This window comes from Helianthus annuus, chromosome 10 (assembly GCF_002127325.2).
Source record: "Helianthus annuus cultivar XRQ/B chromosome 10, HanXRQr2.0-SUNRISE, whole genome shotgun sequence".
Classification (NCBI taxonomy): domain Eukaryota; kingdom Viridiplantae; phylum Streptophyta; class Magnoliopsida; order Asterales; family Asteraceae; genus Helianthus; species Helianthus annuus.
This window is the reverse complement of record NC_035442.2, coordinates 118,202,786-118,222,703: the sequence shown is the minus strand read 5'-3', so window position 1 is coordinate 118,222,703 and position 19,918 is coordinate 118,202,786. Positions and strand designations below refer to the sequence as shown.

The 19,918-nt window shown below is 34.6% G+C and overlaps 1 protein-coding gene across 1 annotated transcript; it reads left to right on the top strand.

Moving 5' to 3' along the window:
• The first annotated feature begins 6,972 nt into the window (after positions 1–6,972).
• Positions 6,973–8,277, top strand: LOC110885220 (peroxidase N1). Its single transcript, XM_022132908.2, has 3 exons — positions 6,973–7,453; positions 7,535–7,697; positions 7,784–8,277. Exons 1-3 carry the CDS (start codon positions 7,031–7,033, stop codon positions 8,191–8,193), a joined length of 996 nt encoding a protein of 331 aa, XP_021988600.1. The 5' UTR covers positions 6,973–7,030; the 3' UTR covers positions 8,194–8,277.
• The last annotated feature ends 11,641 nt before the right edge of the window (positions 8,278–19,918 follow it).

Here is a 19,918-nt window from a genome sequence, read left to right as displayed (position 1 = left end):
GGAATAGTATCAAAGATTATATGATTAAATCTAAGGTTTCTTTGTTATATAATGTTTTCTATATGCATTGTGTTAAGTATAACTTGATATTTATGAGCGGAAATAATGTTGACTCAAGTAGACTCGTTTTTCTTTATTGTTATTGTTATTACAATTATTATTATATATTTTAACTGCAACTTTTTAATGACAAAACGATTAGATAAAGGAGGATGATGGTTCGAGTTCGGCTTCGAGGAAGATTAGGAAAGTAATACATGCTATTGTCTTGGTGACTTTTTGGAGTATTTGGAAATCGAGAAATGAAGTCATTTTTAAACAAGTCATCCCAAACACGACGAGAAACTTAGACGAGGTCAAGTCAATGACGTTTTTATGGGTTAAAAGCAGGGCAAAAGTGGCGTCGCTATCTTGGGAGGAATGGAGTCATTTTAATTTAAGTAATTTGATCTAATGTAATAGTTTGGTGATGTATTAAGGTTTTGGTTTCAAACGTTGTATATTTGGTGGTAGCTCCTTGCTACAATGAATAAAATCTTTTGTCGGCCGTTCAAAAAAAAAGAAAAAGCTAACCAAAGATCAATAAGAAATTACAAAACCAAGAGTGGAGTTTTCAACCACTCGGTTCATGAAACTTTCACTTTATTGTTTCTACTTAGTATTTACGATCCATAAATACGAAAATTGAAAAATTATATCAAAGTTGAGCTCCGTCTTCAAGACATTTGCTTTGAAGATTGCATCATTACTAGCTTTCCAAACAACGCCCACACTAAATACGACGCCTTCATCATTACAAAAGATATTTAAACAAATATCAGTTAATATAGATAGGAACAGTTTACGAAAAAGTTTTAGAAATGTCTCGTTCATTTAATTAATGAACGAAAGTGAACAAGAAATTTCTTTCGGTTAGTTAAGTTAGTTAAGTGAACGAACACGAACAAATGTCTCGTTTGTTCAATTGTATTCGTGAACGTTTGGTAATGTGTTGTTTACTAAAGATTTTTTAGCATTTATTTATTTTATCTAAATTTTATATTCTTTAATTTTTATTTAACTCATTACCCAAACAAATAAAATAGGAAGCCCTATCTCCACCTTGTTTATTGCACCGTTCCCTTTTCCTTCTCATTATTCACATTGAAAAATACTAACGACCTTCTTACAACGATTAGGTCTTCAGGGTATAGCGTAGCTCCCTCTCGCCAGCCACCGCTGTCTTCGCCAATTTTATATGTCTTCGTTTGTGTTCGTGGTTTTTGAGTTAGGGTTTTACACATCATCAAACAGTCAATGCCCTCTACACCACAGGTGTAAAGCAGACAAATCACGCCGTAGCGGCACGTATAAGGGACCAGAAATATTGTGTGTATGAATGCACAGATTATGTACATGTGTACAACAGTCATGTCATATTATTACAGTTTTGGACAAGCATGTTCACATTTGGAAACCATTCATAAAACTCACTCATGTAACAGTTGCTAGCATAATCAGGTAACAACTGCTAGTACAATCAGATAAAAGTTGCTAGCATAATCAAGCAATATCTCTAGGTCCTGATACAACGTAAGAAATCCTAGGTTAGGTTATGATACATCTAACTACTTATTATCATGGTTAGGTATTGGTTAACACTGTCTTGTTTAAGCATGGGTGATCAGTCCATGCCTAACTAAGGGTAGGCTACCCAATACCCACCCCAAATAATAATCCTAATACCTAAAAGTAATAATACTATTATTATTAATATTAACTACTAAAAATAAATAAATAATAAACAACTATACATTAACTTAAAAAGGGCATACCTGAAAACTATCTACGGCAATTTGATATAAAGTCTCCATACTCGAGCTGCAAAAACGACTGCTAACACACTTAACGAGGTATCGTATACTCGGAATTCTCTACTAGAGCGTTCCCAAAAAAAACTTATACTCTAAATTTCTTCACCTGTTGTTCTATTTATAAAAAAGAATAAGGTTGGTCAATTCCTTAAGGTTTCGATGTCATGCTAGCATGGTAGCTTACTTATCAACGTAGAATCAATTTTATATATTTTGATATTTATATTATTATATTATTATAATTATTTTAGCTGTTTCACTCGTTTTTCTCGTATAACTTATAAAAGATTGTCTTTTTATAAAATGACAAATATGTCATTAGAAGAAGCATATTTTTCTCTAAATTTCGACCTAAGTTCCATTGGAAACGGAGTAGGGACGAAATATAATATATTTTATTGAAATTATTATACAATCTTTTATAATACTAAATACTCATCTAGGTATCTCATATATTTTAAATATATTTTAAATGACCATCTTACTCATTACGTACTTGTTCGACAACATATTAAATAGAGCTAATTACATGAGTTAATTAAACAAATGGGTCATGTGGTTTATACCTAGTTTCGCCTTTAGGTACTAACTTTTTTTAACAGGTTTAGGTTTTATAGTTTCAATTTTGTAACACATTTGAGCACTAACACCAAAATTATCAAAATAATGATTAAAATACCCTTCCATTCTTTTTAATTTTATCAATTTAACACCTTTGGGTAATAACACCTAGTTTTATTTAAGTTTAAATCAATTTTACAAAATCTATTTTTTTTATTTTCATCTTTTTATTATATCTCTTAGTTAACATAAAATCTATTTATTTTCTTTATAAATAAATATTTATATATAATTTTTTAAGAAATGATAAATAATTTAGCACAATAGAAGTTGCTCAAAATCTTAAATAATTAAAAATTCAATAGGTATAATAATAGTTGGTAATGTCAAAATAAATTATTATTATTAAGATATTAGGTTAAAACTCTGTGTATAACACTTGTTTAATGTATAAAACTTAGTTTTAATTTTTGTAATTTTAAATATATGTGATTAAATAATATAAACCAATAACAATAATAATAAAAGACTGTATCTCATCGGAACTAAATTGTTTCCTAAACACATAGATACACAAATAAAATAGAGACTTCATGGTTTAATCACACTGTCTCAAAATGTGCCAAGTAATTGATCATGACAAATAAATCAGATTAGATTATACATTTTTACGATCTTACTACAAAATATATTAAATTAGTTGTAGTTATTTTTAAACAGTTTTTCTCGATTATGCTACATATCTTGATATATTAATTTAACTAATTTTCAAATATTATATTCGTGTGTTTTCAATATTGCTATGGATTTTAACAGATACTTATTATATCATTTTTTTCATTATTTAATTTATATTTTAAAGAGTTTTTATATATTCACAATATTAGTCAGATATTTATCTAGTATTATTTAGTAATATTATTAATAAATAAAAAGTGGAGCGGACGTTTTCTGACTTTTTTAATTTATATTTATAAATAAAAAAATAAAAAAAATAAATCGATTTTATGTTAATTAAGAGATATAATAAAAAGATGAAAATAAAAAAATAGATTTTGTAAAATTGATTTAAACTTAAATAAATTAGGTGTTACTACCCAAACGTGTTATATTGATAAAATTAAAAAGAATGAAAGGGTATTTTAGTCATTATATTGATAATTTTGGTGTTAGTATCCAAAGGTGTTACAAAATTGAATCCATAAAACCAAAACCTGTTAAAAAAACAAGTTAGTTCCTAAAGGCGAAACTAAGTATAAACCACATGACCCATTTGTGTAATTAACACTAATTACATAGATGGACCCTGTGGTTTATAGCCAGTTTCACATTTGGTTAATAACTTTTTTTAAAAGGTTTACGTTTTATGCTTTCAATTTTGTAACATATTTTGGTACTATCCCCAAAATTATCAATATAATGACTAAAATACCCTTCCATTTTTTTAATTTTATCAATATAACACCTTTGGTACTAACACTTAATTTTATTTAATTTAAATCAATTTTACAAAATCAATTTTTTTTATTTTCATCTTTTTATTATATCTCTTAATTAACATAAAATCTATTTTTTTAATTTTTTTATAAGTAAATATTTATATATTATTTTTTAAGTAATGATAAATAATTTAGCGTGATAGAAGTTGCTCAAAATCTTAAATAATTAAACATTCAATAGGTATAATAATAGTTGATAATGTGGAAATAAATTATTATTAAGATATTAGGTTAAAACTCTGTGTATTACACGTGTTTAATGTATAAAACTTAGTTTTAATTTTTGTAATTTTAAATATGTGGGATTAAATAATATAAAACCAATAACAATAATAACAAAAGATTATATCTCATCGGAGCTAAAGTGTTTTTTAAGCACATAGATACACAAATAAAAAAGAGACGTCATGGTTTAATCACACCATCTCAAAATTGCCAATTAATTGATCGTAACAAACAAATCAGATTAGATAATACGTTTTTACGATTTTACTACAAAATATATTAAATTAGTCGTAGTTATTTTTAAATAGTTTTTCTCGATTATTGTACATATCTTGATATATTAATTTAACTAATTTTCAGATATTATATTCGTGTGATTTCAAGATTGATATAGATTTCAATAGATACTTATTATATCATTTGTTTCATTATTTAATTTATAATTTAAAAAGTTTTTATATATTCATAATATTAGTCAGATATTTATCTAGTATTGTTTAGTAATATTATTAATAAATAAAAAATGGAGCGAACGTTTTTTGACTTTTTTAATTTATATTTATAAATAAAAAATAAAAAATAAATACATTTTATGTTAATTAAGAGATATAATAAAAAGATGAAAATAAAAAATATAGATTTTGTAAAGTTGATTACAACTTAAATAAATTATGTGTTAGTACCAATAGTGTTACATTGATAAAATTAAAAAGAATGGAAGGGTATTTTAGTCATTATATTGATAATTTTGGTGTTAGTACCCAAATGTGTTACAAAATTGAAACCATAAAACTTAATCCTGTTAAAAAAAAACAAGTTATTACCTAAAGGTGAAACTATCTATAAACAACAGGATCCATCATCTATGTAATTAACTCTAATTACATAGATGGACCCTGTGGTTTATGGCCAGTTTCACATTTGGTTAATAACTTTTTTTAAAAAGGTTTAGGTTTTATGGTTTCAATTTTACAACACATTTTAGTACTAACACCAAAATTATCAATATAATGATTAAAATACCCTTCCATTTTTTTAGTTTCATCAATGTAACACTTTTGGGTACTGACATCTAATTTTATTTAAATTTAAATCAATTTTTTTATTTTCATCTTTTTATTATATCTCTTAATTAATATAAAATCTATTTTTTTTAAATTTTTTTATAAGTAAATATTTATATATTATTTTTTAAGTAATGATAAATAATTTAGCGCGATAGAAATTGATCAAAATCTTAAATAATTAAACATTCAATGCGTATAATAATAGTTGGTAATGTGGAAATAAATTATTATTTAGATATTAGGTTAAAACTCCGTGTATTGCACGTGTTTAATGTATAAAACTTAGTTTTAATTTTTGTAATTTTAAATATATGGGATTAAATAATATAAAACCAATAACAATAATAATAAAAGATTATATCTCATCGGAACTAAAGTGTTTTCTAAGCACATACATACACAAATAAAATAGAGACGTCGTGGTTTAATCACACCGTCTCAAAATGTGCCAAGTAATTGATCGTAAGGAACAAATCAGATTAGATAATACATTTTTACGATTTCACTACAAAATATATTAAATTAGTCGTAGTTATTTTTAAACAGTTTTTCTCAATTATTGTACATATCTTGATATATTAATTTAACTAATTTCAGATATTATATTCGTGTGTTTTCAAGATTGATATGGATTTTAATACATACTTATTATATCATTTGTTTCATTATTTAATTTATATTTTAAAGAGTTTTTATATATTTATAATATTAGTCAGATATTTATCTAGTATTGTTTAGTAATATTATTAATATATAAAAAATGGAGTGGACGTTTTTTTGACTTTTTTAATTTATATTTATAAATAAAAAAATAAAAAAATAAAAAAATAAATATATTTTATGTTAATTAAGAGATATAATAAAAAGATGAAAATAAGAAAAAATAGATTTTGTAAAGTTGATTTAAACTTAAATAAATTATGTGTTAGTATCCAAAGGTGTTACATTGATAAAATTAAAAAGAATGGAAGCGTATTTTAGTCATTATATTGATAATTTTGGTGTTAGTATCCAAAGGTGTTAAAAAATTCAAATCATAAAACCTAAACCTGTTAAAAAAAATTATTACCCAAAGGTGAAACTATCCATAAACAACAGGATCCATCTTTGTGATTAACTCTCTAAAATATATAAGTTTATATAATTTTATTTTTGTCTACAAAATAACGTGTTATATCTTTATCCCATAGGAATAGAGAAGCTGTTTTCAGTGAGACCCCAGCTTTCGATAGTAGTTTTTCATCAAGCCTTGAACATAAGACATATAACACTTAACAATGGAGACAAAAATCGATTAATACACGTACCCTCTTTTCTTTCAGTTATCAATGCCACCACATAATGCATGAATAACTATCCCCTCTTCAACATCATGCTAGCATGAATGTGGAGTCTTCTTGGAACACCATGTATTGATTCTCTATTACATGCTATTTTGGGAATCGCTCTATTATCAAAACCAAATTGCACATTAATAAACCCAATTTACACAACCGTTCAGTGGTTTAGTTTATTGCCTTGGACTTGGCTTGTTCATTTTTATATAATAAATTTAACTTTCATACTTATAAGTGATATATACTTGGTCCATATATGCAATTTTATAAAGGAAATTGAAACTGTCTAAAGTATGGCTGTGTCCGTGATCCAACTTGCTCTTAAAAGTTTGAAGTTTCCCTACCATATATGGTTGACTTTCATTCTCCCACAAAGACTATAAATACCTACCCTCCATGCTAAGTATCAAAATCATCGTCTCATTTTCAAAATACATAACTTAACCTCAAAGAAAAAAATAATCTTTGACACACAATCACATCTAGTAATGGGGTTTTCTTCCCTAAACAAAACAGTTGCCTTGTTGGTTCTTCTCTTAGCCACATTTACAACCTTGTCACTAGGCCAAGGCAATCGTGGTGGTGGAGGAGGCACTCAAGTTGGCTTCTACAGCTCAACCTGCCCTCGCGTGGAGTCCATAGTCCGGTCAGCAGTTGAGTCTGCGGTCCAAGCCAACCCAACAATCGCACCTGGTTTATTAAGAATGTTCTTCCATGACTGCTTTATCAATGGTTGTGATGCATCTATACTAATTGACGGACCCACAACCGAGAAGTCAGCAGGCCCAAACTCTCTCTTGAGAGGCTTTGAAGTTATTGATGCTGCAAAGTCCCAGCTCGAAACCACCTGCCCTGGAGTGGTCTCATGTGCTGATATTGTTGCCCTAGCTGCCCGAGATTCTGTAGTCCTGGTAACTAGATGTTTATTTAACAACTTGTAGTTATAAGCTTAACTAGTCATGGTCGTTAATCATTTTTGTGACATGTTGCAGACCGGTGGACATAGTTGGCAGGTACGATTAGGACGTAGAGATGGATTGGTTTCACAAGCATCGGATACTGCAAACTTACCTGCCTTTAATGACCCTATTGGTGTCCAAATCAGTAAATTTGCTGATAAAGGCCTCAACACCCAAGATCTTGTTACACTTGTGGGTAAGTAGAATAAAGTAATGTAGAAAAACTGCTAATGTATAGAATGTTATAGCCTTATTTATAATTTTTGTTTTTTTGTTTCCCAGGTGGACACACAATTGGAACAGCAGCCTGTTCATTATTCAGCTACAGGTTATACAACTTCAACAATACCAATGGACCCGACCCTGATATAAACCCAGCATTCCTACCACTGCTCCGAGCACTTTGCCCCAATGGTGGTGATGGGTCAAGGCGTGTGGCCCTTGATACAAGTAGCGAAAATAGTTTCGGCAGTTCATTCTATGAAAACTTGAGGAATGGGCGTGGAGTTATTGAGTCCGATGCAAAACTATGGAGCGACCAGAGGACTCAGAGGTATGTACAAGGGTTCCTGGGACAATCTGGATCCAGATTCAACGCGGAGTTTGGAAGAGCAATGGTAAAGATGGGTAACATTGAGGTGAAAACAGGGAGACAAGGTGAAATTCGTAGGGTTTGTACCGCAACAAATTGATAAGAATGTGAGTTTAACACAATTTAGAAGTTGTTAATTGAAAATGAATTTGCAAAATATTCATTGAGAATTTTATAGTTTGGTTTATTTGGAATATCATAAAAGATTGAATTGTTTAATCGAAGATTTTTTTAAATTCTTTAAACAATATTCTTCTTCTTCTTGAGATGGAAGATCGATAGTCCCTTCACGTTAGCTTGCATGGAACCTCAATCTTCAACGGACCTCTCACCCTTTCTTTCTCCCTTCTCAGATTCCTCGCCATTACCGGCCCATCTCCAACGATTTCTCTCACCCTCTCTCCTCGTTCCGTTGAACTCATCCGTAGTTCTTTCTGTTGATATCAAAGCTAAAAACTCACGAAGAGAACAATTGAATTGGATCACTCAAAAGGCTTTTTCTTTATTGCTGTTTTCAGAATACGAAACAAAACATACTGGCTGCACTTATATAGGCAGCATTACAACGTAAATAAACAGAATTAGCTAGAGACTCGGCCTAGATAACAAGCTAGGCTTATTCAAAAATAAACGTTAAACATAACTGAAAAGCCTGATAATCTGCATGATCCAAAAACCTTCTAGAACCCACGTGCAAAACAGGAGAATTGAATCATTCTTTAATACCCCCTCTTGAGTCAATCTCCTGCACTCCCATCAAATGTCGGTAGTAGACAAGCTTCTCTTTAGCCAAAGCTTTTGTTAGACAATCAGCAATCTGATCATTAGTGCTGCAGAACTCCAAAGACACTTGTTCTTGATTTACCATATCTCGAATAAAATGATACTTCAGGGCAATGTGCTTAGCTTTGCTGTGCATAACTGGATTCCTGGATAAGTTTATAGCTGATTGGCTGTCACAGTAGATTGTAGTTGCATGTTCTTGATCAACACCCAAGTCTTTCAAAATTCGTCTAATCCAGATACTCTGACAAGTGGCATTAGTAGTTGATATGTATTCAACTTCTGTACTGGACAAAGCCACAGTACTTTGCTTCTTTGAACACCATGAAATAGCTCCATTACCCAGATTAAACACATAAGCACTAACACTTTTTCTATCATCAACACATGCCGCCCAATCACTATCTGAGTATCCAATTAATTCAAGTTTCTTTGACCTTGTGTACCATAAACCAAACTGACAAGTAGTAGCAATGTACCTTAACACCTTTCTTGCAGCTCCAGCATGAACCTTTGATGGTGATTGCATGAACCTGGATAAAACACTTACTGCATATGCCAGGTCTGGACGTGTATGAGTCAAGTAGATGAGCCCTCATACTAAACTTCTGTACTTCATTTCATCTACCTTGTCTTCACCATCATCCATTAGATATTTCTCATAAGGACTCATAGAAACTTCTTCTTTCTTACAGTCTTTCATCCCAAACTTAGACAGCAAATTTTGAGCATACTTAACTTGAGACACAAACACACCTTCTTGAGTTTGATTGATCTCCAAACCAAGGAAGTATTGAAGGAGGCCTAAATCAGTCATTTCAAATACTTGCTTCATGCCTGTCTTGAACTCATCAATCAGCATACCACTAGAACTAGTGCAAATGATATCATCCACATAAAGACACACGTAAATGATATCAGTAGCACTATTCTTCACATAAAGTGTATGTTCATTCGGACTTTTAACATAACCATTGCTTTGAAAATAACCATCAATTTTAGCATACCACGATCTGGAAGCCTGCTTCAATCCATATAAAGCCTTATGTAATCTGTACACCTTATCTTCCTCTCCTGCTATTTGAAAACCTTCCGGCTGTTCCACATAAATTTCTTCTTCAAGATCTCCATTCAAAAAGGCAGATTTTACATCCAATTGATGTAACAACCAACCTTTATGAGCTGCAATTGCTATGACAATTCTGATGGTATCAAATCTTGCAACTGGAGCAAAAGTCTCCTCATAATCTATTCCATATTTTTGAGAGTATCCCTTTGCCACCAATCTAGCCTTATGCTTGATCAACTTCCCATGAGGTCCAAGTTTGGTTTTGAACAGCCATTTGAGACCAACTACATTCTTTCCTTTAGGAAGAGTAACCAGTTCCCACGTATGATTTTTATTGATGGCATCTAACTCTTCTTTCATTGCCACCTGCCATTCTTTCTTTGTAGTTGCATCATTAAAACATAATGGGTCTGTCACATTGAGAGCAAATTGACAAGTTAGATAATCAGCTGTTTCTTCCTCCAATTCTTGAGTATTTGCATAGATATCAGCCATGGATCTGACTCTTAGAGGAGCAGAAGAACTTGAACTTGAACTTTCAAGAGTTTGTGACTGATTTACGCTTGATTGAGGAGTTGTAATGCTTGGCGATCCAGGACCAGCTTCATTTCCATTAGGAACTTGAGCATCTTCATTGGCTTCATCAGGAAACGGGTCAGCATACATTCTCTCATACACTTGCTTGTCTGATTTATGCACATCTTGCCAATTCCAGGAGGCTTCCTCAATAATAGTTGTGTCTCCAAACCTCTTGGTCTCAAACTTCTTTGTGACAGGATTAAAGAGCGTATAACCAGTTCCATTTGCTGAATAGCCAATGAAAATCATCTTGTTGGACCTGTCATCAAGTTTTCTTTGACCTTTTCCTAGCACATGACCATATGCCACACATCCGAATATCTTTAAGTTTGTAACATCAGGTTTAGTGTCAAACCATACCTGATAAGGTGTTTTACCTTGAACAGCTGAGGTAGGAGCTCTATTGATGATGTAAACAGCCGTTGCTACTGCCTCTGCCCATAAGTAATTAGGAAGACTTCTCTCCTTCAACATACTTCTAGCCATACCCATGACTGTGCGGTTTTTTCTTTCCACCACACCATTGTGTTGAGGTGTGTGTGGCTCAGTCAACTCTCTATGAATGCCATGTTCTTCACAAAAGGAATTAAATTCCTTTGAACAAAATTCTCCCCCTCTATCTGTTCTCAACACTTTTATAGAGCATCCACTTCGTTTTTCAACTAGGGCCTTGAAAGACTTAAATCTTTCAAAAGCATCGGATTTCTTGGCAATAAAATAGACCCAGCACATTCTAGATATATCATCAATGAGAAGGAAATAATATAAGCTATGACCAAGACTTGGTACCTGCATTGGCCCACACAAGTCAGCATGAACAAGTTCCAATTTCTTGGAAGCTCTCCAAGAGGTAGACTTGAATGGACGTCGAATTTGTTTGCCAAGAATGCAGCCTTCACACACATCGGTTCCCTTGATTGCTGGCATTCCTATCACCATTCTCTTTTCATACAATAGCTTTAAATTGTCCCAGTTTACATGACCATATCTCTTGTGCCATAGTTGAAGGGAAGAGATTTTGCAAGGAGTGCAAGGTTCTGTCTTTGCAGCATCTAGAACAAACATATTATTATTAGCAATTGGGATTTTCATGATTTCTGTTCCTTGATTCTTAATAGTGCAGCTTCTATCTTCAAAGTTCAATGAGTAACCTTTCCTCATAAGTTGGCCCACACTTAACAGGTTATACTCCAAAGTGGGTGCATAGTACACATCACTTAGGAGTTTATAAGAGTTGGTACCTGTGTTAATCCGAACAACCCCTTTACCTTCAACAGCTAAGGTCTTCTTGTTACCCAACAAAACACTCAACTTGAATGACTCATCTAGTTCAACAAAACTTGATTTTGATCCAGTCATGTGATTCGAACATCCTGAATCAAGAAACCACAGGTTGTTTGTTTCTTGACCAGGATATGTATTAATCATTAAAGCAAATGAATCAGCATGATGGCATATCATTGTCATAAACAAGTGTGGTTCTTCATTATTTTCTACTTGTTCAGCAGGTTCAGTAGCAACATTTACCTGAGCTTCTTCATTATACCAGCAATCCTTGGACATATGTCCATATTTCTTACATACATAACATTGGGGAACCTTGTTTCTGTCAAATGACCTTCCTCTCCCACGGCCTCTGGAACCTCCACGTCCTCTGCCACGTGCATTTGATGGCCGATTGTATTCTTGAACTACCTGCAGAGCATGTTCTTCGTTTTTTTCAGTTTTATCATTTGATCTGCTGTTCAGCCTTTCCTCTTGTGATTGCAACGATCCCATTAGCCTCACAGGTGTGAGTTTGGACAAATCGAGGGACACTTCAATAGATGGAACTATATGATCAAACTTAGGAGACAAGCTCCTCAAAACCTTCTCAACAATAGTTTGATCTGTGACCTCCTCACCATAGGCCCTTTTTTGACTTACAATTGCCATCACTCGGGAAAAGTATTCACCAACAGATTCTCCTTCTTTCATAGAAAGATTCTCAAAATCTCTTCTAAGGCCCTGTAACTTGACAGCTTTCACTTGTGTATCTCCTTGATATTCCATCTTTAGGATTTCCCAACTTTCTTTTGATGATTCAGCAGCAGCAATTCTTGAGAAAAGTTGATCATGAATGCCTTGTTGAATGATGGCCATTGCATGAGCATCTTTCTTCTTCATATTTTTGAGTTTGGTCGCATCAGTTTCAGCTTCATTGACACCTTGCTCAACTAACTCCCAGAGATCTCGTGACTTAAGGATTGTTTTGATTCGAATGCTCCAGTACTCATATCCTTCTCCTTTAAAGATCAGGATAGGGGTAGGAGCAGTGGCTAGATTGATTGTTTGATCAGCCATAGAGAAATGACAGAGATGAATTGAAACAAGAAGGATAGCACTCAGGCTCTGATACCACTGTTGATATCAAAGCTAAAAACTCACGAAGAGAACAATTGAATTGGATCACTCAAAAGGCTTTTTCTTTATTGCTGTTTTCAGAATACGAAACAAAACATACTGGCTGCACTTATATAGGCAGCATTACAACGTAAATAAACAGAATTAGCTAGAGACTCAGCCTAGATAACAAGCTAGGCTTATTCAAAAATAAACGTTAAACATAACTGAAAAGCCTGATAATCTGCATGATCCAAAAACCTTCTAGAACCCACGTGCAAAACAGGAGAATTGAATCATTCTTTAATACTTTCTTCCACATCGGACTAGCAGCCAAGAAGTGTGGCCATGATAAAGACAGTCTTACAGGAAAAATTGTATGGTTTAGAGTTCGTGGACTTCAAATACTCTTCATATGATCAATGAAACCCTTAGATCGATGGTGAAGCGGTCAAAATATTGTTTTATGATATTTGGAAAGTATCAAAATGTTGGATATTATGTCCGGTTCGATAAGTCAACGCTGTCGACCGGGTCTTGACCCGTAAGAGTTACACCTTGGGCAACAAACTAAAATTCACTTAACCTGTTTAACTGGTAATTACGAACGACATACGAAACAGATCATAATTATATTTATGATCATAAGCGGGAATTAACTGAGAGACTGGTACATGAACCGGGTGAGACGGGTATACCCATCCTACGCCACTTGTCGCGCATGCACCTTTGCTGCGCCACATGTCGCACATGCGCCCACCTACCGCCACTTGTCGCGCACCAACACATTGGCCAATTGCAACACATGCACCATGCATGTGTGCCACTTGGCAAGCATGCATGAGCCTCCAAATTTCTTTTAATTAAGCATTATGGGTCTTGCATTTAAGTTGTAGTTGGATGAACAAAATGTAGAACAAAAAATGTTCTCAACAACACCACATACACAACCGGCCACCGCCGCGGGCCGCCGTTGCCACCCCCGCCTCCGCTGTCCCGCCTCTGCCCTGCCGTCGCTATTTGCCGCGGTTGCCGCCGCTGTTTTCCACGGTTGGCCGCCGCTTGGCGCCACATCCTTCGTCGCATTTCATTGGTTCGTTTACAAGCACTTGTTCGTTGAACCTCGGTGTCTCGACCGGTTAGTCATTAATCGAGGTATAATTTTTGTCATCGGTAGTTAAATATATTTTACTGTGCTTGTATTTGCATGTAACCGGATCCTCTCGGGTTTCGTTTTGTTAATCATTAGTTTATATTTCCGCTGCATTTTATTAATTAACTCGCTTAATTAATTAACTATTATTTATTGAACCGGGTTTTTGATAAATAAAATTTTAACCGATCACCACGAAAGCCCTACAGTGGTATCAGAGCCTTGGTTACAACATACGAGTCAGTACCGGTCCTTTTAACCGGAATTAGAACACAAACTTTATTTATTTAAAGTTTTTGATCTAAGTATTTTTTAAGGGCACTTTATTTTTGGTCAATATTTTATTTGTTTTGCTTCACCAAAAACATTGCCCGGTTTATTTTGTGATTATTGTGTGATATGTAAATCCGGCCCGACCTTATTTTTGTAATTTTATATTTTATTCGGTTTTGTAATTATTATTTTGGCCACCGAGATAGTTTAAAGTTGTAATAGATTAGTTTATGGTTTTGGCCCGTCTTGTGGTTCAAAGTTGTAATAGATAGGCCTTTTGTCTTTGTTGTATTTACTTGTTAAATATTGTTGATACGAAGACCCGAAGCAAACCCGAAGCAAAACCGAATGCCAAGAAGAGTCTTGGAGTTAGTGGGAGTTGCTCAAGACAACAAGATGCACTCAAGTCCATCCTTGTGGTTGTTTGTGTGTTGTGACCCCGTGACCCGTTTGATCTTGCTATTAGGCTCTAGCAAGATCGAACAATTTCGGCCATATGGATTTACATATTTATCTTGCTATTGTGGTTGCTTTTATCTTATAAATTGTTATAACGTAACCAACCTAAATACCAAGATGATTTAAAGGGAGTTTTAAAATATTAAAAACAATCACTTTAAAACAAGTTCTAAATTGTTTTTACAACTTGTTAAAGTTTTTGTTATAAAACAAAGGTTGTTTTTGAAACAAATAATAACCAGTTAAGTTTTGCAAATTAAACTAATTTTTATTTTCCAAAACTATTAACTTAATAGTTTTCTATTAACTTAAAATTGGTTATTTCAAATCGCGACAAACTTAGTTTTATAGGTTATCTAAAACTAATTGTCCCGAGAGGTGAAAGGTTTTTTTGGTTATGTCACAAATTTAATATCTAAACTAAAGCCGACTATAACGACCCTATTTGGTAAAAAAAATTAAAATCAATAGTCTATGCCATCCTACTACTAGTAACACTTGGGGCATAATGCGAACCATCAGTGTTGGAGCCACAACACGACACTTGGTGTCTAGTTTATCCTTCCAAGGTGCAAGGGCTTCGTCGACACATCCGACCCTTCCACATGTGACCGTTGACGACTATAACTTTTCTTCTCGTGTTTACATGCCCCAGCTGTCTCGAGAACAAAAGTGGCATAGATGAGGCCAAACGTATCAATGCAAGGACAACAGGTTATCCTCACAGCCTCATAAACCTCGGGAGTTGTGCTTTTCTCACAATCGACAATCGTTGTCGGTCCTCTTGAACCTCTTGCTAATGTTGCGTGCCCCAGCCGCCTTTGGAAAGAGCTTCTAACCGGATTCTCATTCCTTATCGTCTCACCTCACGAAATAAGGATATATACATCGAAAATACTAATTAAAATCACCTTGCTTATATAACAGATGTCTAATGAAAACAACTCCTTCATTTTCATGTCTATACTTGAAAAAGGAAAAGAAATAAAAAATTTGAATAACACCAACCTTCTCGAATGGCACTGCAATCTGAGAATAGTTCTCAAGATGGAGGAAAAGTTGTATATCTTAGATGGCCCAGTCCCTACCGAGCTTGAAAGTAATTCTACTACTGCTCGCAAGGCACTGGAGAAACATAACGAGGATGCCGTTGAGGTAGCCTACCTTATGAAAGCCACCATATCTCCTGAACTTCAGAAGAACATGGAAGATAAGGATGCTGTAACACCTCGAAATTTTGTGCCCAATAATGTGTTAACACGTGTCATGAGTTTACACGTGGCATTAAATATTAAATAAAGGACTAAAGTTGGCAAACCTTGAAAGTATGTAAATTCGAGGGTTATAAATGTCAACAAAGGGTAAATATACTGTATAGTAACCCTAAATGATGCTCGTACCTTCAAACGAACAAATCATGGATCGTACGGAGCGAAACGCGGGAGAAAGTGAGAGATTACAAGCTACAGGAGTTAATTGTGTCAACATGTTTAATTTATACCTCTGAGTGACCCTTTGACGAACTCGAGGCTTTGTAACAGTAAAATACGCTCACTAGGATATACGATATAAATTCCGCGAAGTTCGGTTTTAAAACGAGAAAGTTATGATCAAATTCGTATGCGAGGGGTTAAAAGCGTCAACAATAAAAGTTAAGGCTTTTCGGATAGTAATTAAACTAATCAGGGACTTAACAATGCGGGTAAAAGTCACGAGGCCCTTCATTGTAAATAATCGAGGGCCAAATCACAAAGTTACCCCTTCGAAACCGAAAGGTCAGGTTAATCATTACAAAAGATTTGAAAATCTTGGAATTTAACCCTCAGGCGGGCCGCGTTGAAGATATGCATGAGCTGATGCGGGCCGTGCGCCATCTGTAGATTTGGTTTCTGACATTAGGATCCAGGCGGCCCGCGTGTGACTTGCTTGAATCCTAATGCGGGCCGCGTAAGGATCCCATATGCAGAAACTTTGGATAGATGCATTGTTTGAGCTTGTGAACGACATTATGTGCATTAATTGAAGCATGGGCGCCCTCTACATGACCCCTAGCACCCATGGCCACCTGCTGATCATCCATGATCCATTGTACGGGGGAGTTGTAATGATCCTAAGCCTAATTTTTCACTATAAAAGGCACTACATTGCACACAAATGAAACACACCTCAAATCTGCATTCTAGTCCATCTCTGGAGCTCTCAAGCACTCTTCTAACATCCTTAGTCGTGCACCAACCTTCTGTAAGCGTGTCTACCCTTTTGTGGCTTAGTTTTTTTGCTTAGTTTAGCTTAAAAGTCAATCCGTCGTAATTAACGATTGACTTTGCGATAAATCACAAATGGTCCAGTGGTTTGTCGAATCAAAGATAGTTATACGATGGTAATCATGTGGGCTTTAAACCCCTAAAGGGGCACCCTCTGATTCCCACTCTAACTAGTCCAAATGTCGAGTCAAACGTGCTTAGAAAAAGTCAACAGAAATGCCATTTTGCGATTTCTTGCATAATCGGTAATGTAGAGGATATGTAACCTGTTTAAACACTCATAAAACATGATAATATATATATTAACTAGTCTAAGCTTGTTTGATCCGACCACTTACTGTTTTGACCCGGTTCGGAGCCGAAAGTCGCAAAAGCTTTGACTTTTGCTTTGACTTTAGTTCTGACCCCTTAAAGTTCGATTTGGATATGCCTTAGGACTCTCTTAGGACTGGGTTACATGATGGTATAACCCTCTGTGACCGGTTCGTTGTTTGTCCGAGTCTTTTACACATTTCTGTTAAATGCCTAAAAGTTGACCGTAACGCCCTTTTTAATTTAAAACGAGAATTTTGGACATGTGAAAGAACCATAACCTTAGTTACTGATTTCTAAGCATGTCCCTAAAATTTCACGTCAATCCGAGGTCCAGAATAGGAGTTATGCTAAATAGCGCAAATTACGGAAACTTTAGTAATTTAATAGCGCAATTAGCATAACGCCTATCTAAACCCAGATTTCGACACCAAACCTTTTACACACTGATGTAAAATAATATTTTGGGATTTTAAAGATTTTTAATTATTTTTAACCTGCTCATAACCTGCGGTTATGGCAACGGTTCGGTAAATACCGAATATACCCTTTTCGGCCATAACTTGAGTTCTACAAGGTCTTTTGACCCGATTCCAGTTGCTACTGATTTTAAATAATAACTAAAGTATTTTAGACTTTATAAACTGTTCGGGAAACTCAGATTTCCTGTGGAACTCAGAAACCTCTTTTATAATCTTTAAAAATACCGAAATACCCCTACGGGGCATAATATGAACTTGAACTCGTTACGGGCATTATGGAAGGTATCCTACTGATACCACAACCTCTTTAAAGCATATTGACTTAGGAAAACAGTGTAGGACTCTTACGGTTACCCCCTTTTGCGCGCACGGTTCGGCTTATGTAACTAGTTTACATAAATTAGCCGAAACGGGTCAAACCATATTGTTTTGACCCCAAAATCCAGAGTATGATTATTATACCCATATAAAACAAGTCTTCAAACTTGTTGGGTCAAAATCACACTCCATTCACGGTGTTCGCCTTTCACGCGATTTAACCGTAACTATCCTTCGAAACTGACCGGTCTAAGCTACGGCTAAATTAAAGACCCGTTAGGATTCTAATAGGTTAATTTAAACCTTCTTTCCAGATTAAGGGGACCAGTAAAAGCTATCTGCAATTTATTTCAATTAAGGAATTATACTTGCAAAGGTAAATACTTTTAACTTATTTTCCGTTATACGGGCTTGGGTTACGGTATTTAAAATACCGCTTGGTCGGGCAATTGACCCCAACTCATTAGTAGTTGGGTATTATCAATGTGACCCGTTTAAAAACTTGTTTTGTTAGCTTTACGCCTTTGGGAGCTTAATGACCATGTCCCAGATATCCTTGGCATCATTTTACGAAATGGCCACTACCTCGACATCCGGGTGTAGGCATACACCCCGCATTGTGTCTATATTAATTAAAGGTATAACCGTTGGTTTTCCCGCCACGGCTTTATGCTTTGTGGCGTGTCTATTAACCTTTAACCCGGCACGACCCGGGCGACCGGACGCATAGCAAACATGTAATTCTTTACAAGATTTAATTATAAATTATCCCAAGTTATAAAGAGTTTGTGCCTTGTGCATTTAAACCAATTTTATTAAACATTTTACAAAAGTGTTAGTTGAATGTATTTACCAGTGTAAACTGACGTATTTTTCCAAAAAGACTAAATGCATGTACTATGCGTAATTGGCTGGGATTTCTCCTTAGCATCATTAGAAGTCTTGCAAGCTTAAGATGCCTGATGTCTGTTGAACAACACTTTGTTATTATTATTGATCCCCTGTGGATTTTATTTCAACAATGGTGATACTTTGATATTACATTTAACATTGAAATATATTTATCTTTATGCTTCCGCTGTGCATTCATATAATTGTGTGGTTTGACTATATTGTTGCCAACTACGTCACGGTAATCCCCCACCGGGCCCACCGGTGAGACACGTGGAAATCGGGGTGTGACAGGTTGGTACAAGAACCAACACTGAGTGAATTAAACACTAGCCTTCGTGTTTAAACTCAGTTACACAATTGCACATACTTGAGTCTATACAAGAACATAGGACAAATTCGAATTGTTATTCCAGTTTGTCTTTTTATTGTTTATTGTTATTTAAAGTTTTGAAAGCAGGAAATATGTCACCTGCAATCAGACGAGGAAGAGGAGGAAGAGGCAAAGGGACGATCATTACTCACAATGATCACGAGGCTGGACCTTCGAACATGCGAGCTCCTTCGATTACAAGGAGTGAAGAACCACAGAGACGAAGAAGAAACCTCTTTGAACCTGCGAGATATTCTACCTCGCATAGCTCAACACCCTCATACCGTCATTCATTTGGACCAGATTCGGAAAACAATCCCAATAACCCTCAACCATCCTTTATACCTCTCCAGCGATCTGCTTCGCACCGTTCTTACGGCGATCCTTCACCTTTCTTCATAGGACAGTTTAACCCGGCGGATTATGTCCAAGAGCCAATAGGGTATAACCCTTTAGGACCAGAGGATCACTTTTCTGAAGATAATGC